We start from the raw sequence: 18658 nt of genomic DNA on the forward strand, positions 1-18658 counted from the left end.
TGTGCTAAATTAGTTTCTTCTCTTCCTCCCTCCGTCTCTCTTCTCCCCACTTCTTTGATTGTGTTGATTCACAATCAAAACATATATTCCAAGGAAAATGCATATGGAATTTGGATTTGTTGGATTACAGGTAGTCCTTAAATTATGACCATAATGCAGCCTGCTCATTATGGTGGTAAGTTGTGATGGTCATGTGAGCAACCTGATTTTACAGTCTTCTTTGCAGTGGTCATTAAGCAAATGACACAGTTGTAAAGTGAATGTCACGGCTGTTGAACAAATGCTAATAGTTGTTACATGCACCCAGGATTCGCTATGGGCTGGTTTTGCTGAAAACTGGAAGTAAATCTGGTTTTCAGCAAAGCCATCATAAAATATGGTCATGTGACTACGGGACACTGTAAAATGCCATAAATGTAGCCTGGCTTCTGAGCACTTGAAGTGCAGTCACATGACTGCAGGGAGGGCGGGGTTACCAGACCTTCAAATCCAGATTGTAAATATCCCCCAGGTAGGCCCTTTGTTGCTTATGGACTGATCGTAAATCAAGGATTAACTGTTTTGTCTTTCAATACTAACAGTTTCATATTTTCCATTTTTAAAAGCTTGATGCAGAGTTGTATCCAAAGAAACACTGATTATAGAAATTTAACAAATTGGTGATTAGTTGCATTGCTCCCATTTCTGCTATCTCCCAAAAGCATCGTTTAGATTGCAGCTTTGGAACTCCTGCTGTATGAATTATGTCATTTCTCTTCAACATAAGCACAATGTTTAAATACTTTATCTGTGAACTGCCTTGCAGAGCGTTCAGATAAAATGGAATATAAACTTTTTAATAACAGGTGAAACAGCTAGGGTGAAACTGATAATTTCTCCAAGAAAAGGAAGTTAACAGAAGAAATTCCTTAAAAGTGGTATTTGTTTGATTTGCAGTAGAATGCAGCAAATGCAGCAAATCATTCCACTGCAATCATTCTGAACATTACTTTGATTGATTACGTGCCATCACATTATCCCCGTTTTAACCAGTCTCTAAAATAAATTAATCACACAAGTTTGAATAAATCTGATAACTTCAGGTAATTGTGACTGCAATTATATCCATGCTGTTTGAGACTACTTAACCAGTAGAGCAATTCTTGTGAATAAAAATGCCTAGAGGTACATGTTTGCAAATGGAAATAAGATGTATTTCAATATTATTTAAATATTGTTTCAAATAATGTTATAAGCATTTTGCATGATGCATAATTCTTCTCGGTGGTGAAACCCTCTCTTTTTTGGTATAATTTTAGTGGATTATAGCCTCACAAATCAGTTCACCCATCTGGAGAAAATAGAAAACATAATTACAAATGTAAATATCACAAATAAAACAAAGGCCCATGTGGGTTGGTTACATGAAGCTCTTGAGATGTTTTAAACTGCAACTCTGACAATCCATAGCAATTGTCCTTGCTGGTTGAGAATTTTCAAACTAGAGACCCAATGTGGAGGTTCCCAGTGGCTACCTTGAATAACTCACAAGCAGAGTCTAAAAGCAAGAATTGTCTCATATTTCGCCCATTAGCAATCATATTAGTGACCTGTAATCACAACTTCATGTGAAAAGTAATTTCTACCTTTGCTCTTTGCAGTATACATTATATAATGTAATTGTAACGATGTGTGTAACATAAAGAATTGGGTTTTTTTTAAATAATCCTGGATCTACTGCTACCTGGTATGTTGGGATGTTTCCTAGAAGCAACTAATATTAAAAATTGGAAAAGCATTTTCCAGCTATTCCACTCTTAAAATAGATATTTTTCTTGAAGAAAAAAAGACAGACTGGTGGGAAAGCACAGGAGGGTACCAAAGAAAGATGGTATTAAGCTATCTAGACTCCCCATAAAATATTGAGAAGAAAACCGGCAATGGCCTGATAAAAACCTTGGCCAGGAGCATCTCTAGTCATCAGCCAGACTTGTAATTATTCTTGGAGCTGTTTCTTGAACAAGATTCACCCCCCCTCTAAAAACAGTATTATTTGATTTATGCTCATACTGTCTAAAATAGCTTAGGGTGGGAATTTCTTATACATAATTTCCTTTGGCATATTTATCATTTTGAGTTCAATTGTTAACTGGATATAGCTTTTTAAGGGTGGTGGTTTTTGTTTATTTTTGCTAAGTCATTGGTATGTTTTCTTCAACACAATTTCCACATTGGCGCCTCTTCCTTTCTCTCTTTTACCTGCAGTGATGGATCTTTCTTATTTTCAGAGTTTAAAAAACTTTCTAAAAACAACAACCATACACTGTTGGATACAACAGCAACTTAAAATTAGAAACCCGGGTTTTAAGAAAGGTAGCCTATTTTCTACTTATTTTACATTTTAAGGAAGAAATGTTTTGATGTTTATTTTATTTTATTTTATTTTATTTATTTTGTCAAGCATATATAAGATAACAGGTAAAAGTATAAACATAATTTGAATACACGAAAAGAGTAAATAAAAAGGAATATTAGGACAGGGACTGTACGCATGGTGGTGCACTTATGCACGCCTCTTATAGCTCATATGTCATCAGTAAAAACCACAAGAGTTTTCAAATTTAATAAAGCATGGGTATAATTTCTAATCAATATCGTACCAAGCTTTTTATAACTCTGGAATAACAAATTGCTTTGGATCCTTACCCAGTATGTCCTTGTTTCTGTCCTTTAAAACTGGGCAGTTTTCATGAGCAAATCTAAATTTAAACAGGAGGATAAGAAAGAAGCAGGAGAACTCTAACCCACTAAGGGGTAGGCAACTTATGCTTTCTGTATGTTTTAACAGTAACAGAGTTGTAAGAGACCTTGGAGTCATGTAATCCAACCCCCTGCTCATGCAGGACACCTGTACTAGGGATTCAAACCGCTGAACTGCTGACCTTTCTGATTGACAATCTCAGTGTCTTAGCCACTGAGCAACCTAGTCAGATATTGTTTGGACTAGAGTTCAATAAGCCCTTGTCATTGACTATGTTGTCCATGGCTGAAAGGTGTTGACATTGAAAGATTTTAGAAAGGACCAGTCTGTCTTAGACTTAGACAACTGCTCTACAGTGTTTTACAGCCCTCTCTAAGCAGTTTACAGAGTCAGCCTCTTGCCCCCAACAATCTGGCTCCTCATTTTACCAACCTTAGAAGGATGAAAGGCTGAGTCAACTTTCAGCCAGTGAGGATCGAACTCCTGGCAGCCAGCAGAATTAGCCTGCAATACTGCATTCTAACTACTGCACCACCACTACATTGGCTTAAAGGCAGTCTAATTAACAATGAGACCAATTACACATTCGTAAGTATTGTATGAATTTTAGAATATTGTAAATAGTAGAGACTTCAGCCCATGAGAGTCAATTCCAAAAAGCTGCTTTAGAGCGTACCAGAATGCAAACATTGCCCCAATCAGTAATTCTTTAAAGCAGCTATGTCCCTTCCTAGAGCTGAGAGGCAACTTCAGAAAACTGCCTCGCGAGTAGCTTTCTATGAAGGACAGTTGCATGGTCTCAGGAAAAAGTGCAGTAAAGAATTTCAGGCATACAGTATGTTATATATTGGTCTTCTTTGCTCTGAAGTACCTTTTTCCTAGCTGAATCTGAGAGGCTATATAGGTTCCATTAGAGACCATATATCAAAGAAGGAATTTGAAACGAAGAGTTGGACAAAACCAGCATCCTATTATACTCCACTGCTGAATTCATGTATCTAAAAGCTCTTAATGGAAACTTATTCCAGATTATGTCTATTTCATATATGGTAGTCATTGATATGCAAACAAATAAGGGCGTGCAGCTTTCTTTTCTCATATGATTTTACACTAAAACTGATTCTGTTAGAGAACACTTTGTTCTCCTTTTTTGACCCCAATCTTTGGGCTGCATGAGCAGCGGGTTGTGGGCCCATGTGCATGTGCACATAGCCCTTGTGTGAGTGGTGGGCTGGTGCACATGCGCAGCTCGACTTGCGCAAGTGGTGGGCCGATATGCACCTGCATGGGTGCCTGCCAGCCTGCTGCTTGTGCAAGTCGAGCGGTGCCTGCATATGCGCAGTCCGTCCAGTCACTCGCACGGCCCAATTCTGAATAGGCCACGGCCTGGTAGTGGATCACGGCTTGGGGGATGGGGACCTCTGTCTTATACTGCAATGTTATGACTAGAGAGCACCCTGAAAGTAATTTCAAATAAGGTAACCAGTACTAAGACAAACTAAGTCTGAACACAAAAATGTCCCAAGTAAAGGAAAAAACAAGCATTTTCAATTTAGTGAATTGATTTGATTTGTTGATTCAGATTAGTGTTGAAAACTGTCTTGAACTGGATTCTCAAATCTATTCAGTCAGTCAGTTTGCTAAAAGCTATCGCTATGCATGGGCAGAAGTGTCTGAATCATCCAGATCAATTGGGAACTTTGTGATTAGATTTGAGTACCTCATCCGAGAAGATTTGACTTGACTTGTCTTCAAAGAGAATCTCTGAAAGGAATTTTTTTCTCAGCCCTCATATTGTGCAATTAGAGAGATAAGAATCTTAAAGCAAGATACATTCATTGATACACTAGATGAAACAACTCTAGAGCAACTGGGGCATAGATCATAGGTCATAATTTCAAAGGAGTGAATGGTAACATTGAAATTGGTCACGTGTTAATGGAAAGCCCTCACAAATAAAGCTCTATTCATGTATTACAGAGATTTGTGAAAAACAGCAACAAAACCATCACTCCTGTGCTGACATACATAATAGTTCATTACTATTCTTTAATTAACCCATAGCTGTCTTAACTTTTTTTATTTTATTTTATTTTATTTTATTTTGTCACAACAGTATACACAAACATTGTTATAGATAAAAACAACACATCATGAATGAAAAATATATATATATAAGTAAAAGTATGCAACAGCTATGTTAATTTGATATAATGAAGGGAACAATAGGACAGGAACGGTAGGCACTTTTGTGCTCTTATGCACGCCCCTTATAGTCCTCTTAGGAATGGGGTAAGGTCAATAGTAGACAGTTTTTGGTTGAAGATTTTGAGATTTTGAGTAGAGACTATGGAGTCAGGTAATGAGTTCCAAGAGTTCCAAACTCTGTTACAGAAGTCATATTTTCTGCAATCAAGTTTGAAGCGGTTGACATTAAGTTTGAATCTATTGTTTGCTCTTGTATTATTGCAATTGAAGCTGAAGTAGTCTTTTACAGGAAGGATATTGCAATAGATGATTTTGTGTGTTAAACACAAGTCATGTCGAAGTCGACGGAGTTCTAAATTTTCTAATCCCAGGATTTCAAGTCTGGTGGTATAAGGTATTTTGTTGTTTTCGGAGTAACTTCAGGTATCACTTCACACTATATTTGAAAGGAGGTAGGCAGAAATACTTACTCACAAAGGTGAGCAGCTTTCTCTTTCTTACTGCAAATATAAAACAAGGCTTTTCGGATAAAAATTATGGTAACCAAATTGGACTATATGAGACAACAGAGGAACTGAAGTCATGATCTGAAATGGAAAACAAACGAACAAAAAATATTTGGAAAGATCAGATGAGATTAAGTAGTCATATCATCAGTGGATAATTGGGTAGAAGATTTAATTCTTAACCATTCCTATATGCTCAGAGGTAAATTCTATTGTGTTCAGTCAAGTACCTTCTAAGAAAATTGAATACACCATGGAATCAAATGTACTTTTTAAAATAGCAGAAACATTGTTAAAATCCATCTGAAACTAGCCCTTATCCATTGGAAGTTACCTCAGTCAGACAGCAAGAAATATAAAAAGATTTTGGGGGAAATAAGTTTGAACTTATTCTTTCCCTTGAAATTTGTCTACTGATCTGCCTGTCCATCTGTCCATCTATTTATGTTGGCTACAATTTGTCCTATATATTTATTTGAGGATTGAACCAAGCTATAATTACAGTATATTCGCATCACATGAGATCTTAAAAAAGATTGTGAGTGATAACAACATACTCAATTTTGCACAAGTACTGGGAAAGTTGCCAAACTATTAATTCCTCAATCCAATAGAACAGCAAAATGCAAGCCACAAAAAAGAAAGAAAGAAAGAGAAAAAAGAAAGAAAGAAAGAAAGAAAGAAAGAAAGAAAGAAAGAAAGAAAGAAAGAGAAACCAAAGAAATCTGGGATAATTCATATAGCATAGACACATTTCATGACATCAATGCTAAAGGAAAACAGTTTTCTGAACTTAGGAATTTGTTTTTAGCATCCACACTGCACAATGCCCTCAGATCCTCCACACAAACACCTGCTATTGTTAACTCAAGTATTTTTTCAACTTTATAATTAAGACGGGGGGTGGGGGGGGGAGCCATTTTGCTGATCAACTCAAATCTTTAAGTATTTAGTAACAGATTTTCCTTCCGCCTACCCTATCCTTGGCAATCTATCTATATTGTCATGATACAGGAAATTTGGTTGTGATGTGAAAAACCAGTCAGAATTACAATGGTTGTTAAAGACAGATGGATAAGATTTCTGGCCAGCACTGGCTGAAATTCTTTTGAAAGGAGATGCAAATTAGGGACTAGGAAAGAGGCACTGAAATTGGGTAGATATGGGGAACATGAAACAAGAAGAGTAGGAAAAGGAACACATCTTACATCAAGAGTTTAGATATATTCAGTAAAATTGTGTCTGATTCTTGAAGACTGCCATTTTCTTGGCAAAGATTTTCAACAGTTGTTTGCCATTGTCTCTTTCCTAGCGGTGAAAGAAAGTTTGGTGGCCTGAGGTCGCCAAGCTGGCGACCTTGAGATTAGAAGTCACAGCCTCCTGGTTTCTAGTCTAAGTCTTAACCACTACACCAAGCATTCTCTCCCTCCCTCCCTCTAGCTCTCTTTCCACACACACACATGAAATAATGTTAAAAAATAAATGAAAAAATGTATAAATACCGAATAGGGAAGAGAACGGGCACATCTTGCCTTTCAGAGATGACGTTCAGGACACTGATGGGAACATTCCTGATTTTTATTAAGTGCCATCAAGTTGTGTTGATCGATAACAACCATAAAGATAGACCTTCTTCAAACTGTATAGACAGACAAGAAAAATTAAGGATTCCTAGTTTTACCTTTAAAGGATCAATCTCCTTCTGAGCATTATGTTTTCCCAAATAGCACAATATTGATATTTATCTTTGTTGTTATAAATGAATTAACATCAAACCCCATGTAAGATGTTCACCTTCTCCTAAATCATGTGCAAAGTCTGTGAAACATCCTCCTGAGATGAAATATGCCAATAAAAAAAGCATACATACAGCTTGTTCTCTTAGTCTAATCTAAATCATACTTAAATTATGCTTATGTCAGAGATACTCCTTGGATAGTCTTATGTTTCTTAGGAATTTAAGAAGTCTAAAAGCACAACATTCTTCTATCTACACATGCAATAAAAACTAAACATAAAAAGGAATATGATAAACCCATGAAGGTTTCTCTTAACAGATTTTATTGATGTCAAGCTTGAATCTATTACACTGCCAGTTTTCTGTGGCAAATAATAAGGAAAAAAAAATATTTTCTGTAACCAAGCCTTTTAGAGGCCAGAATTAATATATAGATCACCCATGGAGAACAATTCTGCTCAGAATAAAGAACGTGAGATTGACCTCTCCAATATGATCCCTTCCAGAGGTATAGCGATTGAAAGACCCAGACAACTTCAGCAATAGAGTGGTCAATGCCTGGAATGCTCTACCTGATTCCATTGTTACTTCCTCAAACCCCCATAGCTTCAACCTTAAACTGATTACCATGGTCCTCACACCATTCCTAAGAGTAAGGAGGGTGTGCATAAGCGCACCAGTGTGCCTACCATCCCTGTCCTACTGACCCATTTATTTGTACTCATTTCATGTGCCATGTTTATACTTATATTGGTTATCTTGTACATGTTTGACAAACTAAATAAATAAATAAAATAAATAAATTCCCAGCCCCCATGGAAGACCAAATTAACTCCATGGGGCTTAGTTTTTCTCTCTCTCTCTCCTTAATTGGGCAAGGACTGGCAATCACCTCTGACAACTGGCCTTTTGCAGCCTGTTGTCTAAAAACACAGAGGAATAGGTCACCCATTCATGGAATTTGCAGAAGACTCCTCAGATTCTAAAACTCATGTGGAGTTTAATGCAGTCTAAAAAGCAACTGCATGCCATGTGTTTCATCTTCATCAATGAAGGCACCAGCTACCCTATTTTTCGGAGTATAAGACACACCTTTTCCCCTCCTAAAAAAGAGTGAAAATTTGCGTGCGTCTTATACACTGAATGTAGCCCCACCCAGCCTCTGAAACGGAGGTTTCAGAGATTGAAAGAAGCCTCTAAAACCTCCAGCTGAAAAAAAAGCAAGGCGCAGAGCTCACAACCAACGAACCTGTTGTTAAAGTTCACCTTCTGGGAACAGCTGATTGGGGTATTCTGGGAGGCCGATCCACCCCCAATCAGCTTTTTTCTTATTTTCCTCCCCCAAAACTAAGGTGCATCTTATACTCTGGTGCGTTTTATAGTCCGAAAAATACGGTAATTATAGTTAGCAATGCTATAAATTATTTTGTGACTTATTATAGATACTAGAGCTTGCATAGTTCAACAACTATTCAGAAAAAGTATTTTGACTATAAATACAGTTCCTTTAGTGACTGTTCAAAGTTACAACAGCAATGCAAAAAGTGACTTATGACCATTTTTCAGAGTTACCCCTTTTGTAGCATCCCCATGGTCATGTGATCAAAATTCAGATGCTAGGCAATGGGCTCATACTTATGACAGTTGCAGTTTCCTAGGGTCATGTGATTACTTTTTGCAAAGTTCTTGACAAGCAAAGTCAATGTGGAAGCCAGATTCACTTAACAAACAGGTTACTACTAACTTATCAACTGCAGTGATTCACTTAACAACTGTGGCAAGAAATATCATAAAATGGGGCAAAACTCACTCAACAAATTCTCACTTAACAACATACATTTTGGTCTCAATTGTGGTTGTAAGTTGAGGGAGTATCTGTACGATATGTATGCCATGTACTATGAAGATGTCATTTTCCAATTGCTGTGTTTGTATCAGTAACAGCAAGTAACTAGTAAGTGTAATAAAGTTTGAGTATTGCTTCTGCATTTCTATGAGATGATATTCCTATTATTATGCTGAGTCTAAAATACCCTGTACATTGTTAAGTCAGATTTCTCTGATCTAAAGTGCTCCAGCTGACTATTTAAAAAGCTCATTGAACTACAGGTTGCAATCTGAAAAAAACAGCAACCTTGCTTTTTATTATGAAGTATTTACTAATTTGACATTTTTGGGAAATGCTAAAAATATGCTGTCTCTACTAAAGCATGATATTTTGGGGTGTGTCTGAGCATCAACAAAAGAAGAGTGCTCGGATATGACAAGAAATGCTTATGGCTGCAAATTTAAAGCATGTCTAATAATATCCTTGCAGCCTTTTCATTGCATAGACTTGCACACTGTGTTTTTATTGTTATCGCTGTTTTGCTCTTCTTTTTCCAAATATAGCCTATCTTTTTCTGAGACATGTAATCCTTATTTCAGGTAGTAGAGAAGCAGCGTTCACCTATGCCATCATTGCTGCTGGAGTAGCCCATGCCATCACTGCTGCCTGCACCCAGGGGAATCTGAGCAATTGTGGCTGTGACAAGGAAAAACAAGGACAGTACCACAAAGACGAAGGATGGAAGTGGGGAGGCTGCTCTGCAGACATCCGATATGGAATAGGATTCTCCAAAGTGTTTGTGGATGCAAGGGAGATTAAGCAAAATGCAAGGACTCTCATGAATTTGCACAACAATGAGGCTGGGCGGAAGGTAGGCACCTTTGCTAAGCTCCTAATGTGGCCAAGCAAATTATTTTGTATTATGTATGTGCTATGAAGGTAATGTCGCTTCCCATTTAACAATGACGTGAATTTGCATATCAATGGAACTCACTTTCAAGAAATTATTTGCACCAAGGTTGATGTATCACAATAATAAAGCAGGAAGCAACAAGAAGAAAACCATATTCATAATGAAATAATATTTTGACATTAATTGTGCATGTAGCTCAGTGATCAGATCTTTTTCTTTACTTATGACTTATTTATTACTTATGAAGTAATGAGTGGGTCATATGTGTAAGATGGTAAGATAAAAAGTTAGTACCAACCTGTGGCTTTCAAATAATAATTCTCTTTGGAACAACTTAATACAGTAATTATAAATAACTATAAAATTGGCAAGATGGGACTGAAAAAATGATTATTATATATCAGAAATAGTTTCTGTTTACAAATTAAGAATCCTCAGAATAATTTCATAATTTGATGTTTGGTCAAAATGGTTCTCCAGAAATCTTTCATTTCTGTCACTGACCTGTTAGCAATAGCAATAGTACTTAGACTTATATACTGCTTCACAGTGCTTTACAGCCCTCCTTAACAGAGTCAGCATATTGTCCCCAACGATCTGGGTCCTCATTTTACTGACCTCAGAAGGTTGGAAGGCTGAGTCAGCTTTGAGCTGGTGAGGATCGAACCCCTGGCAGCAGGCTGAGTTAGCCTGCAATTCTGCATTCTAACCGCTGTGACACCACAGCTCCTATTTCTTGGAAGCATGGCAGCAATGTCTTCCCCCTCCCCTCAAGGTATAGCTATGGGAACATCCACCTGGTTTCTGTTACTACACACAAGGCTTAGGTTTTGTTAAACAGTGATTTTGATGATAATTATTTCTGTTTAACAAATTTTGAACATAGCACTTTGGGGACATCCTAGGAAGCTGAAAAACCTTTATTTAGGTGTTTGCATTATCTTTACCATTTGATATTATTTCTGTGATGTTTTTATTCCCTTATCTGAGAAAGATGTCAAACTGAATGGAAATTGCCTGTTTACCTCTAAAGTGTAACATGGAATTAGGAGCTTCTTACACAACTTCCAGGGACAAAAGTTAAAGCAAAGCCCATAAACCAGGAAAAATACTGTTCACCTAATATTATGAATGCATTTCTTATACTATCAATAGCCACTATTATGTGGGCCACGGTGTGGCTCAGGCTGTAAGAAGCCTGTTATTAAACACAGCTGCCTGCATTCTAGTCCCACCAGGCCCAAGGTTGACTCAGCCTTCCATCCTTTATAAGGTAGGTAAAATGAGGACCCAGATTATTGGGTGGGGCAATAAGTTGACTTTGTATATAAATATACAAATAGAATGAGACTATTGCCTTACACAATGTAAGCCGCCCTGAGTCTTCGGAGAAGGGCGGGATATAAATGTAAATAATAATAATAAAAAAACTATTATGAGTGGGTATAATGGTTATTTTCATGGGCAATAAGATTATCAATGACAATCAGTCATGATACCAATATATTACTTTTAGGAAATATGCTTCTCAATGCAGTTGCTGAGAAAGTGAGGAATTACTGTAGATACAGTAAGGCTGTATCTACTTCCCTCTGGCACCCCAGTAGGAAACTGGACATGTGGAGAGGCTTTTTTTACCTACTTGCTATTTAAATGAAATGCAATTAGCAAAATTTATAATTTTTGGGATGTGATATCCAACTGGCCTTCCTATGTACATTTATTCTAAATTCATGTATATTGCATACCATGTAACATATAAGTTGCAATCTACTTTTGATCAAGTAGAATGTAACCCATAAAAGCTAAGGTTATAAAACGCTTGGTCTTAGAATTCCGTAGGACTTTTTCTTATTATTTTTACTGCAACAGGCATAAAAATATTTTCCCTTCAAAAACAAGACAAAGGTTCCTCACAATAGAACAGAACTAATACTGTACTTAAATATTAATGGGACAATGCTCTTATACAGTAATGTCTATGTAACAGCAACCTAACCACAATGTCACTGAAATGACAAAATGCGCATTTTGACACCTCAGTACAAGCTCTGTCTTTATATGCTTTTGTTATAACATAGTCAGCAAATATGTTAGGAATTTGTGTCACAATGTCACACTGCACATTTACTTCCCTTACAGACATCTTTTAGAGTGGCACTATCGTGTATGTGAGAACTGTTCTGGCCGGGGAGCATGTGTGTTTGAAACTGAATTCAAAGCGTTGCATAATCCTAATGTGTACTGTATAGTGAATCTTCACACATTAAACATTTGTTGAATATCATGTGATGTTCTTTGCTGTATTAATGCAAATTTCAGTACATCATTGGAGTCCCAGATTGTTGGTAGAAAAATTCCAATGCCTTCTAATAGTGGGATCAAACCATTGATAAAGAATGCTCAAAGTTCTACTCACAGTGTTGCATGGCCAACCCATTTTTATACATAAAAAAGATTCATACTAGCATTCAAATATGTAGAGTCTAATCCAAAAGTAGCTGGTAGATACTTACATTGCATTTAATACTAATAATGTGAGCATGACAACTTTCACTTTGTAGAAGGCATTACTAGGGAAAATTGCATGTGGGCTGTCTTTGGCCCTAAAACATTTCCCCCATAAATTTAAAGGCTCTTTAGTGAGCAGATACTTATATATTTGCCCAATGTGGAGAATTAAATTGATTTTGGAGTTGTTGGCAATTTCTTGTTTTTATAATCTAACACAAAACTGGTTAACATTATTAATGAAATCCAGACAAGCTCATTTATGAAGATACTAATAACTTTGATGCTTATTTCTGCAATTTAAATGAAGGTACACACAATATAAACATCAGTGAAATGGCATTTTTAAATGTAGAATTTACTTCATGGATAATAAAATATTTAGTATAAAAATCAGATCAAATTACTATACCATTTAAGCCTTTTCAGGGTATTTGATTTGGAATATGATTACATGCCGAAGAGTTCTTTTGTTGTTGTTAAGGCATACCATAGTTATTACTGAGACTTGGAGAATTGCTTATTAGAATACTCTACAATCAAATTCCATTAGTGCAGTTTTAATATAATTACATTAATCATTATTTGGTGGTGATTGTTAATTAGTGATTTCTGTTTCAGTACAATGCATAGTTTTCTCATTTGAGAATGTTAGGATATCTTTACTCATTTGAGGATAATGATATCTTAACCAACTCTTTCTTAATCCATTAGGAAAGAGCTGGTTAAGATAGTGAGGAGGAGAAAGTATTTGATGAGCAGAGAAAGGCCAAGCAATTATTATATGAAGGTCATCATATGACACAATTCATTAGACTTTCTTTCCAAGGTTGTGTTTTAATTAGTGCTGCTTGGAAAATTCCCTCCCTCTCTCTCTCTCTCTGTCTCTTCCCCCCCACCTTATTTCAGTTGGATAGATAATCTAGTTCGAATATTTTTGATGAAATATCATCAGTTGATGTGAGGTTCATCTGATTATTTGATTACAAGGTGGTGGAAGGGAATGTGTGAGGAATATTCTGTATTTCATGGTCAATGGTTTCTCAGGGAATATCCTTTCTTTCAGAGTTCTTTTCTTGTTACATTCCAGTAAGAGCAATATTAATAATAGCAACATTTAATCAATGTCAATTATGCCATCTATTCCTTTATTGTGTATAGTAAAATAAACTAAGAAGAACTTTATCAGATCAGCTCTAGAAAGTTATTGTACTTTATCCTAATTTAGTGCCCACTAGTTGTCGTTATAAAATTTCAAGGATATGAAGGTAATATCTTCTTGTTCTTTGCCAATTATCCAGAGCTAGTCAATCTACTGATTTTTGTAGTATAATGAAGAACTATGGTTGATCATGATCTACCAGCATTCAGCTTCATTGAGGGATGTTATACACTAGTTTCTTGGCTTCAACAATCTGAACCTCAACAGAATTAACTACTCACCTAAAAGCCAGAAATCAATTAAATTAAACATGTATCCAGTGGTTTAACCAGCTATTGTTGATCCTGTACAAAAAAAGCATTATGGATAGGGCCCTTTTAAAGATTTATGGTCATTATCACAATAAGATACACAATTAACTTTCTTCTCTGTATCAGAATCCTGCATCTGGTATATAATGTGGTGTGTAATCTAAAGACAACTCATTGTCAGTATTGATAAACAGAGAATCTGAGCAGATGGGATAGGGTGATACTGTAATTTTAAAAATACAATGTAATGTGGTAAGCACACCTACCTTGCAATAAGTCTTTTCTTTTTGCAGAAAAGAATAATATTTTTTTAAACTTAAAAAATTAAACCATCTGTAGATATATTCCTGGCTGAAGTAACATGAGCTGCTATTGACTAGCTTGGCCATGGTAGCTTTCATACTGACATCAGGTTTGGGTTTTATTGATGTTCGCATCCTCTGTAGTCCCTTGGTTGTCATGTGGGTTAAACTGTGAAACTTAAATTTGAACCCTAGGACACACCCATAACTTTTCTTCAAGTATATTTTTGTGCAATTCAGCAGATACTTCCCATGTCCTTGCTGTCTTTGTACTTTTACTGTATAATATGCTTAAACTGTTAAAACTGAAGTATTCAACATAACAGTTGTCATTTTGAATATTTTTCTAGCCCTCAGGAGGAGATTTTAGAATAGTTCTGCAGGTTGCCTCATTTTGGCCCCTGGCACCTTAGTTACTGTAGCAATAAAGCAGCAAATTGTGAGCTAAGTCAATTCCAGTGCAGATCTCTGCCACAAGGTGGCTGCTTGAAAATCACTTTGTGGTTAAGAAAAGCCTTGGCTTTTATCAAAGTCAACTTCCTTTTTAATCAAGGCCTTGTGAGAATATAGCAGAAGAAGTGTGTTATTTAATGGATACACTAGACAAAACAGAAGGGTATTTTCAAGCAGAAATTTTACAGAATAAGAGCGTGTGTAAGAAAGAGACAACACTTTTTCAAGGAAAAACATTTGGTTACACCTGTAAAGAAAGTACACTCTTTCTCTTGCTTGTTTTCTCTGTTCTGACCTTGAAATTCAATGAATGGAATTTTGCATCAGCATTACATCATATTACACATAATGCCACATTATGAGTCATTGTGATAAATTACGACCCAGGCTGCATTAGAAGACTCCTGTAACCAAGGACTTATCAAGGTGGCTTTTTATTTGATGTGCCTCTTCATTGCAGGACTTAGGTGAGCTGACTTAGTAATCCTATCATGTCGTGCGCTGGGAGCACTTTATATTTCCTTCAGCACTTGCATTGAAATCCGAGGCATCAAACAGTTGAAAGCAAATACAACAAAGAACAATGCAATGTGCAGTTATCAAAGATGAGGTCATAACTTACAATAGGAATACACACAGAAGTACCAATTTATTCTAAAGGAGATAAAAAAGTGAACAGCAATCGAACTATCCACAGTTTTTAAAGTGTAATGTGGCAATGAGCAATTTTGGATACTGGTAACTGAGTTATAATGAGGTGGTTTCTCCATGTAGCTCAGGAGCATTTTTACTATTAGTGGCTTTCTAGGACTGAATTTGGATTCTTTACAGCCATGTAAAGGCCTGAGGGATCGAACCAGATACTCCTTCTGTGCACATGTTCTGCCCCAAAGCCACAGTTCTTCCCCTTGTATGTATATTAAATTTGTACCCTATGACTATCATTAAGTGTTGTAAGTGTTGTACCTTGATGAAGGTATCTTTTCTTTTATGTACTCTGAGAGCATATGCACCAAGACAAATTCCTTGTGTCCATCACACTTGGCCAATAAAAAATTCTATTCTATTCTATATACATACAATCTGAGGGTGTTTTGTGAAATAGGTTACGCGAATCTGGACTAAAGAAATGGACCCAGACTTTTATCATCTTCGACTACATAAACATTAGTTGCAGAAGAATGAATTAACGAGGAAAGAAAAAGAAACCAGAAGATACATTTAAAGGTTCAATACATGACCAAACTTTCAAGGAATCTCCTCACAGGCTGTTCAAATAATCAATGACTTATGCATTTACATGATGCACTCCTAAATCTGAATAATGTTATTGGTTTCACAAATACCTAGCCTAGCTTTTAAAAAAAATACCAGTAAGCTTTTTCTTTCCTGTCATTGCAATATTGCAATACAACCAGGGCTGTCTACATGTCTCTCTGTATGTGAACAACATCAAAATGGCAGATGCAGCTCAGTGGTGGGTTTCAAATTTTTTACTACCGGTTTTGTGGGTGTGGCATGACTTGGTAGGCGTGGCTTGGTAGGCATGGCAGGGAAAGGATACTGTAAAATCTCCATTCCCACCCCACTCCAGGGGAAGGTTACTGCAAAATCCCCATTTCTTCCCGATCAGCTGGGACTTGGGAGGCAGAGAATAGATGGGGGTGGGGCCAGTCAGAATTTTTACTACCAGTTCTCCGAACTACTCAAAATTTCTGCTACCGGTTCTCCAGAACTGGTCAGAACCTGCTGAAACCCACCTCTGATGCAGCTAGATAATGGAACGTACCGATCTTTTAATGGATGTATGCATGTTAAAAAGTGGCTGGACTTTGATCACCCAGTTACAGCTGCATTTTAATGTAATTGTCTTCCTCCATAGACACCCTGAATAGTATAGATGATGAGAGATTTAAATTGTCTTCTTACTCTTCTCTTTTTAGAGTCTTGCTTCTGATTTCTAACACAAATTGCTTGAGAGGGCCATAAGCTGTCATTTTAACCATGGAAAAAAATATTGTAAACAAGGAGTGGTTGAACAAAAGGACATATGCTAACAAAGCATGGTCTCCATGCTAGAATAGGTTCATGGAGACAGCACCATAAAGGAAAAATTCCCTCCCCCACTCTAGATATGCCAGTCTTAGTCTGGCCTTTAAGTCAGGTATCTTTGAAGAGAGAAAATCTGCTGTACTAGTATGGAAACCAAAAATATGTGCTGTAGCAGTCAGCTATCTCAAGTCATGCCAACAGAAAAAGCTTTCAATGCCCTCATATGTTTGGAACGTTTGAAAATTGCCATAGACTCCAGGAAGTCTAGGAGAACATCCTCCTATTGAATAATTAAAAAAATGATGGAGGTTGCTCAGATACCTCTGGAATCAAGTGATATTATGGTATCAGCCACAAAGCCACCTAGGCCTTGAAGCTCAGGTGTTAATCATGCCATTTAAAAGCCATTTTCTGACTTTGCTGTTGTTTAACATTGCTGATCTTTGCTTTAAAGCCTTCAAGTGTTTGGCCACTATCCAACAGAGCGAGGTGTTTGTGTGTGGGAGAACTGCTTGTGCAGCTAGAGGTTGATTTGAAATCTTCCATGCAGTCTTTTGTATTACTGAAGACACAATCCTAAGGTTGAAGATGCTCTTGGGTGTAGTGTAGCTATTACTCTACTACGCATATACCTTTCTGACCTTTGTGATTTTAAAAGATGCTACACAAAGAAGGAATTCTAATATTATGTTTTTATTAAACAATCTAAATCTTGCATGTATCCTTGCTTCCAATCAGTTTTATTTAAAATTTAATTCCACTGATTAAGTAGAATTTGTTTCTAAGTGTGTTTTGAGAAGGCATCTTTATGATGCGGAGGTGGCATCATATCCAGGGTCCATAAGATAACTGTGGATCAATGATGCTCTTATAACATATCTTCAGCTCCTGTCATTGTGCTAATGAGGCTTAATAGCCTTGTTTGCTGCCAGGATTGGCACCAGGGTATATGGCTGGAACAGTTTTTCTTGGTTGTTTCAATTTCATTTTGAGAAATTTGAGGATAAAGAGTTATATAATCTTTTAAATAAATTTTTCATTTTCTTACATCACAACCTCTCCCATTATTGTGTCCTGCAGCTGGAAAGAGTATGGATTGCAATACTTGTACATATTACAAAGGGCAGAAAAGTTTGTCATTTGTTTTTTCTAATTTTTAGCAATAGCAATAGCACTTAGACTAATATAGTGCTTCATACTGCTTTTACTGCTCCCTCTAAGTGATTTAAAGAGTCAGCATATTGCCCCCAACAACCTGGGTCCTCATTTTACCAAACCTGGAAGGATGGAAGGCTGAGTCAACCTTAAACTGGTCAGGATTGAATTTCCTGGCAGTTGGCAGAATTAGCCTGCAATACTGCATGCTAACCACTGTGCCACCATTCACTGTTTTTTACTATAACCTATGCTTCTAATTAACTTCCATTAGAATTTTGTTTCACTCGCTTTTCTATTTTGATCAAAAAATGAATTTGAAACATTTGACTCTTCTTGACTCTTTTTTTCCTTTTGGTAATAATAGTGAAATGGCAGACAACAATTCTTCCTCAAGCTTTATTCGTTTTTTAGCAATAAGTGAGGATTCAAAGGCAGCAAGACAGATTAGCATTGGTGGTGTTCAAAGATAAGATTTGGAAAACATAGTTTTAATTGTAGAAAGCAAGTTAAAGACAAACCAAGTTTGAAGACTAGTTCATAAAAGTGCCACCTTTGAAAGCTTCCTAGAAAAGTTGCTATGTAAGTATTGTATAGAGTTCTATATATTCATAGATACAAACATACATACATTCTCAGAATCTGAATGTTTATTTTGGAATGAAATGAGATCAAATTCCTACCTAAAACATTTAACTTCCAGTTTCCACTTTATAGATAAAATATATATATATAATTTTATTTGTTCTTTATTTGTCAAATTGATACAGATAAACAAC

At 36.5% G+C, this 18658-nt stretch overlaps 1 protein-coding gene across 4 annotated transcripts in view; it reads left to right on the forward strand.

Annotated features, from left to right (window-relative positions):
* Positions 1–18658, forward strand: part of WNT7A (Wnt family member 7A) — a 56780-nt gene that overhangs the window by 17757 nt on the left and 20365 nt on the right. For all 4 annotated transcript variants that reach the window (XM_058170725.1, XM_058170728.1, XM_058170729.1 and 1 more), the window contains exon 3: positions 9620–9891. In XM_058170725.1, the coding sequence (XP_058026708.1) occupies positions 9620–9891 (272 nt within the window). The remainder of the gene's footprint in view (positions 1–9619; positions 9892–18658) is intronic.

This window comes from Ahaetulla prasina, chromosome 2 (genome assembly GCF_028640845.1).
Source record: "Ahaetulla prasina isolate Xishuangbanna chromosome 2, ASM2864084v1, whole genome shotgun sequence".
NCBI lineage: Eukaryota > Metazoa > Chordata > Lepidosauria > Squamata > Colubridae > Ahaetulla > Ahaetulla prasina.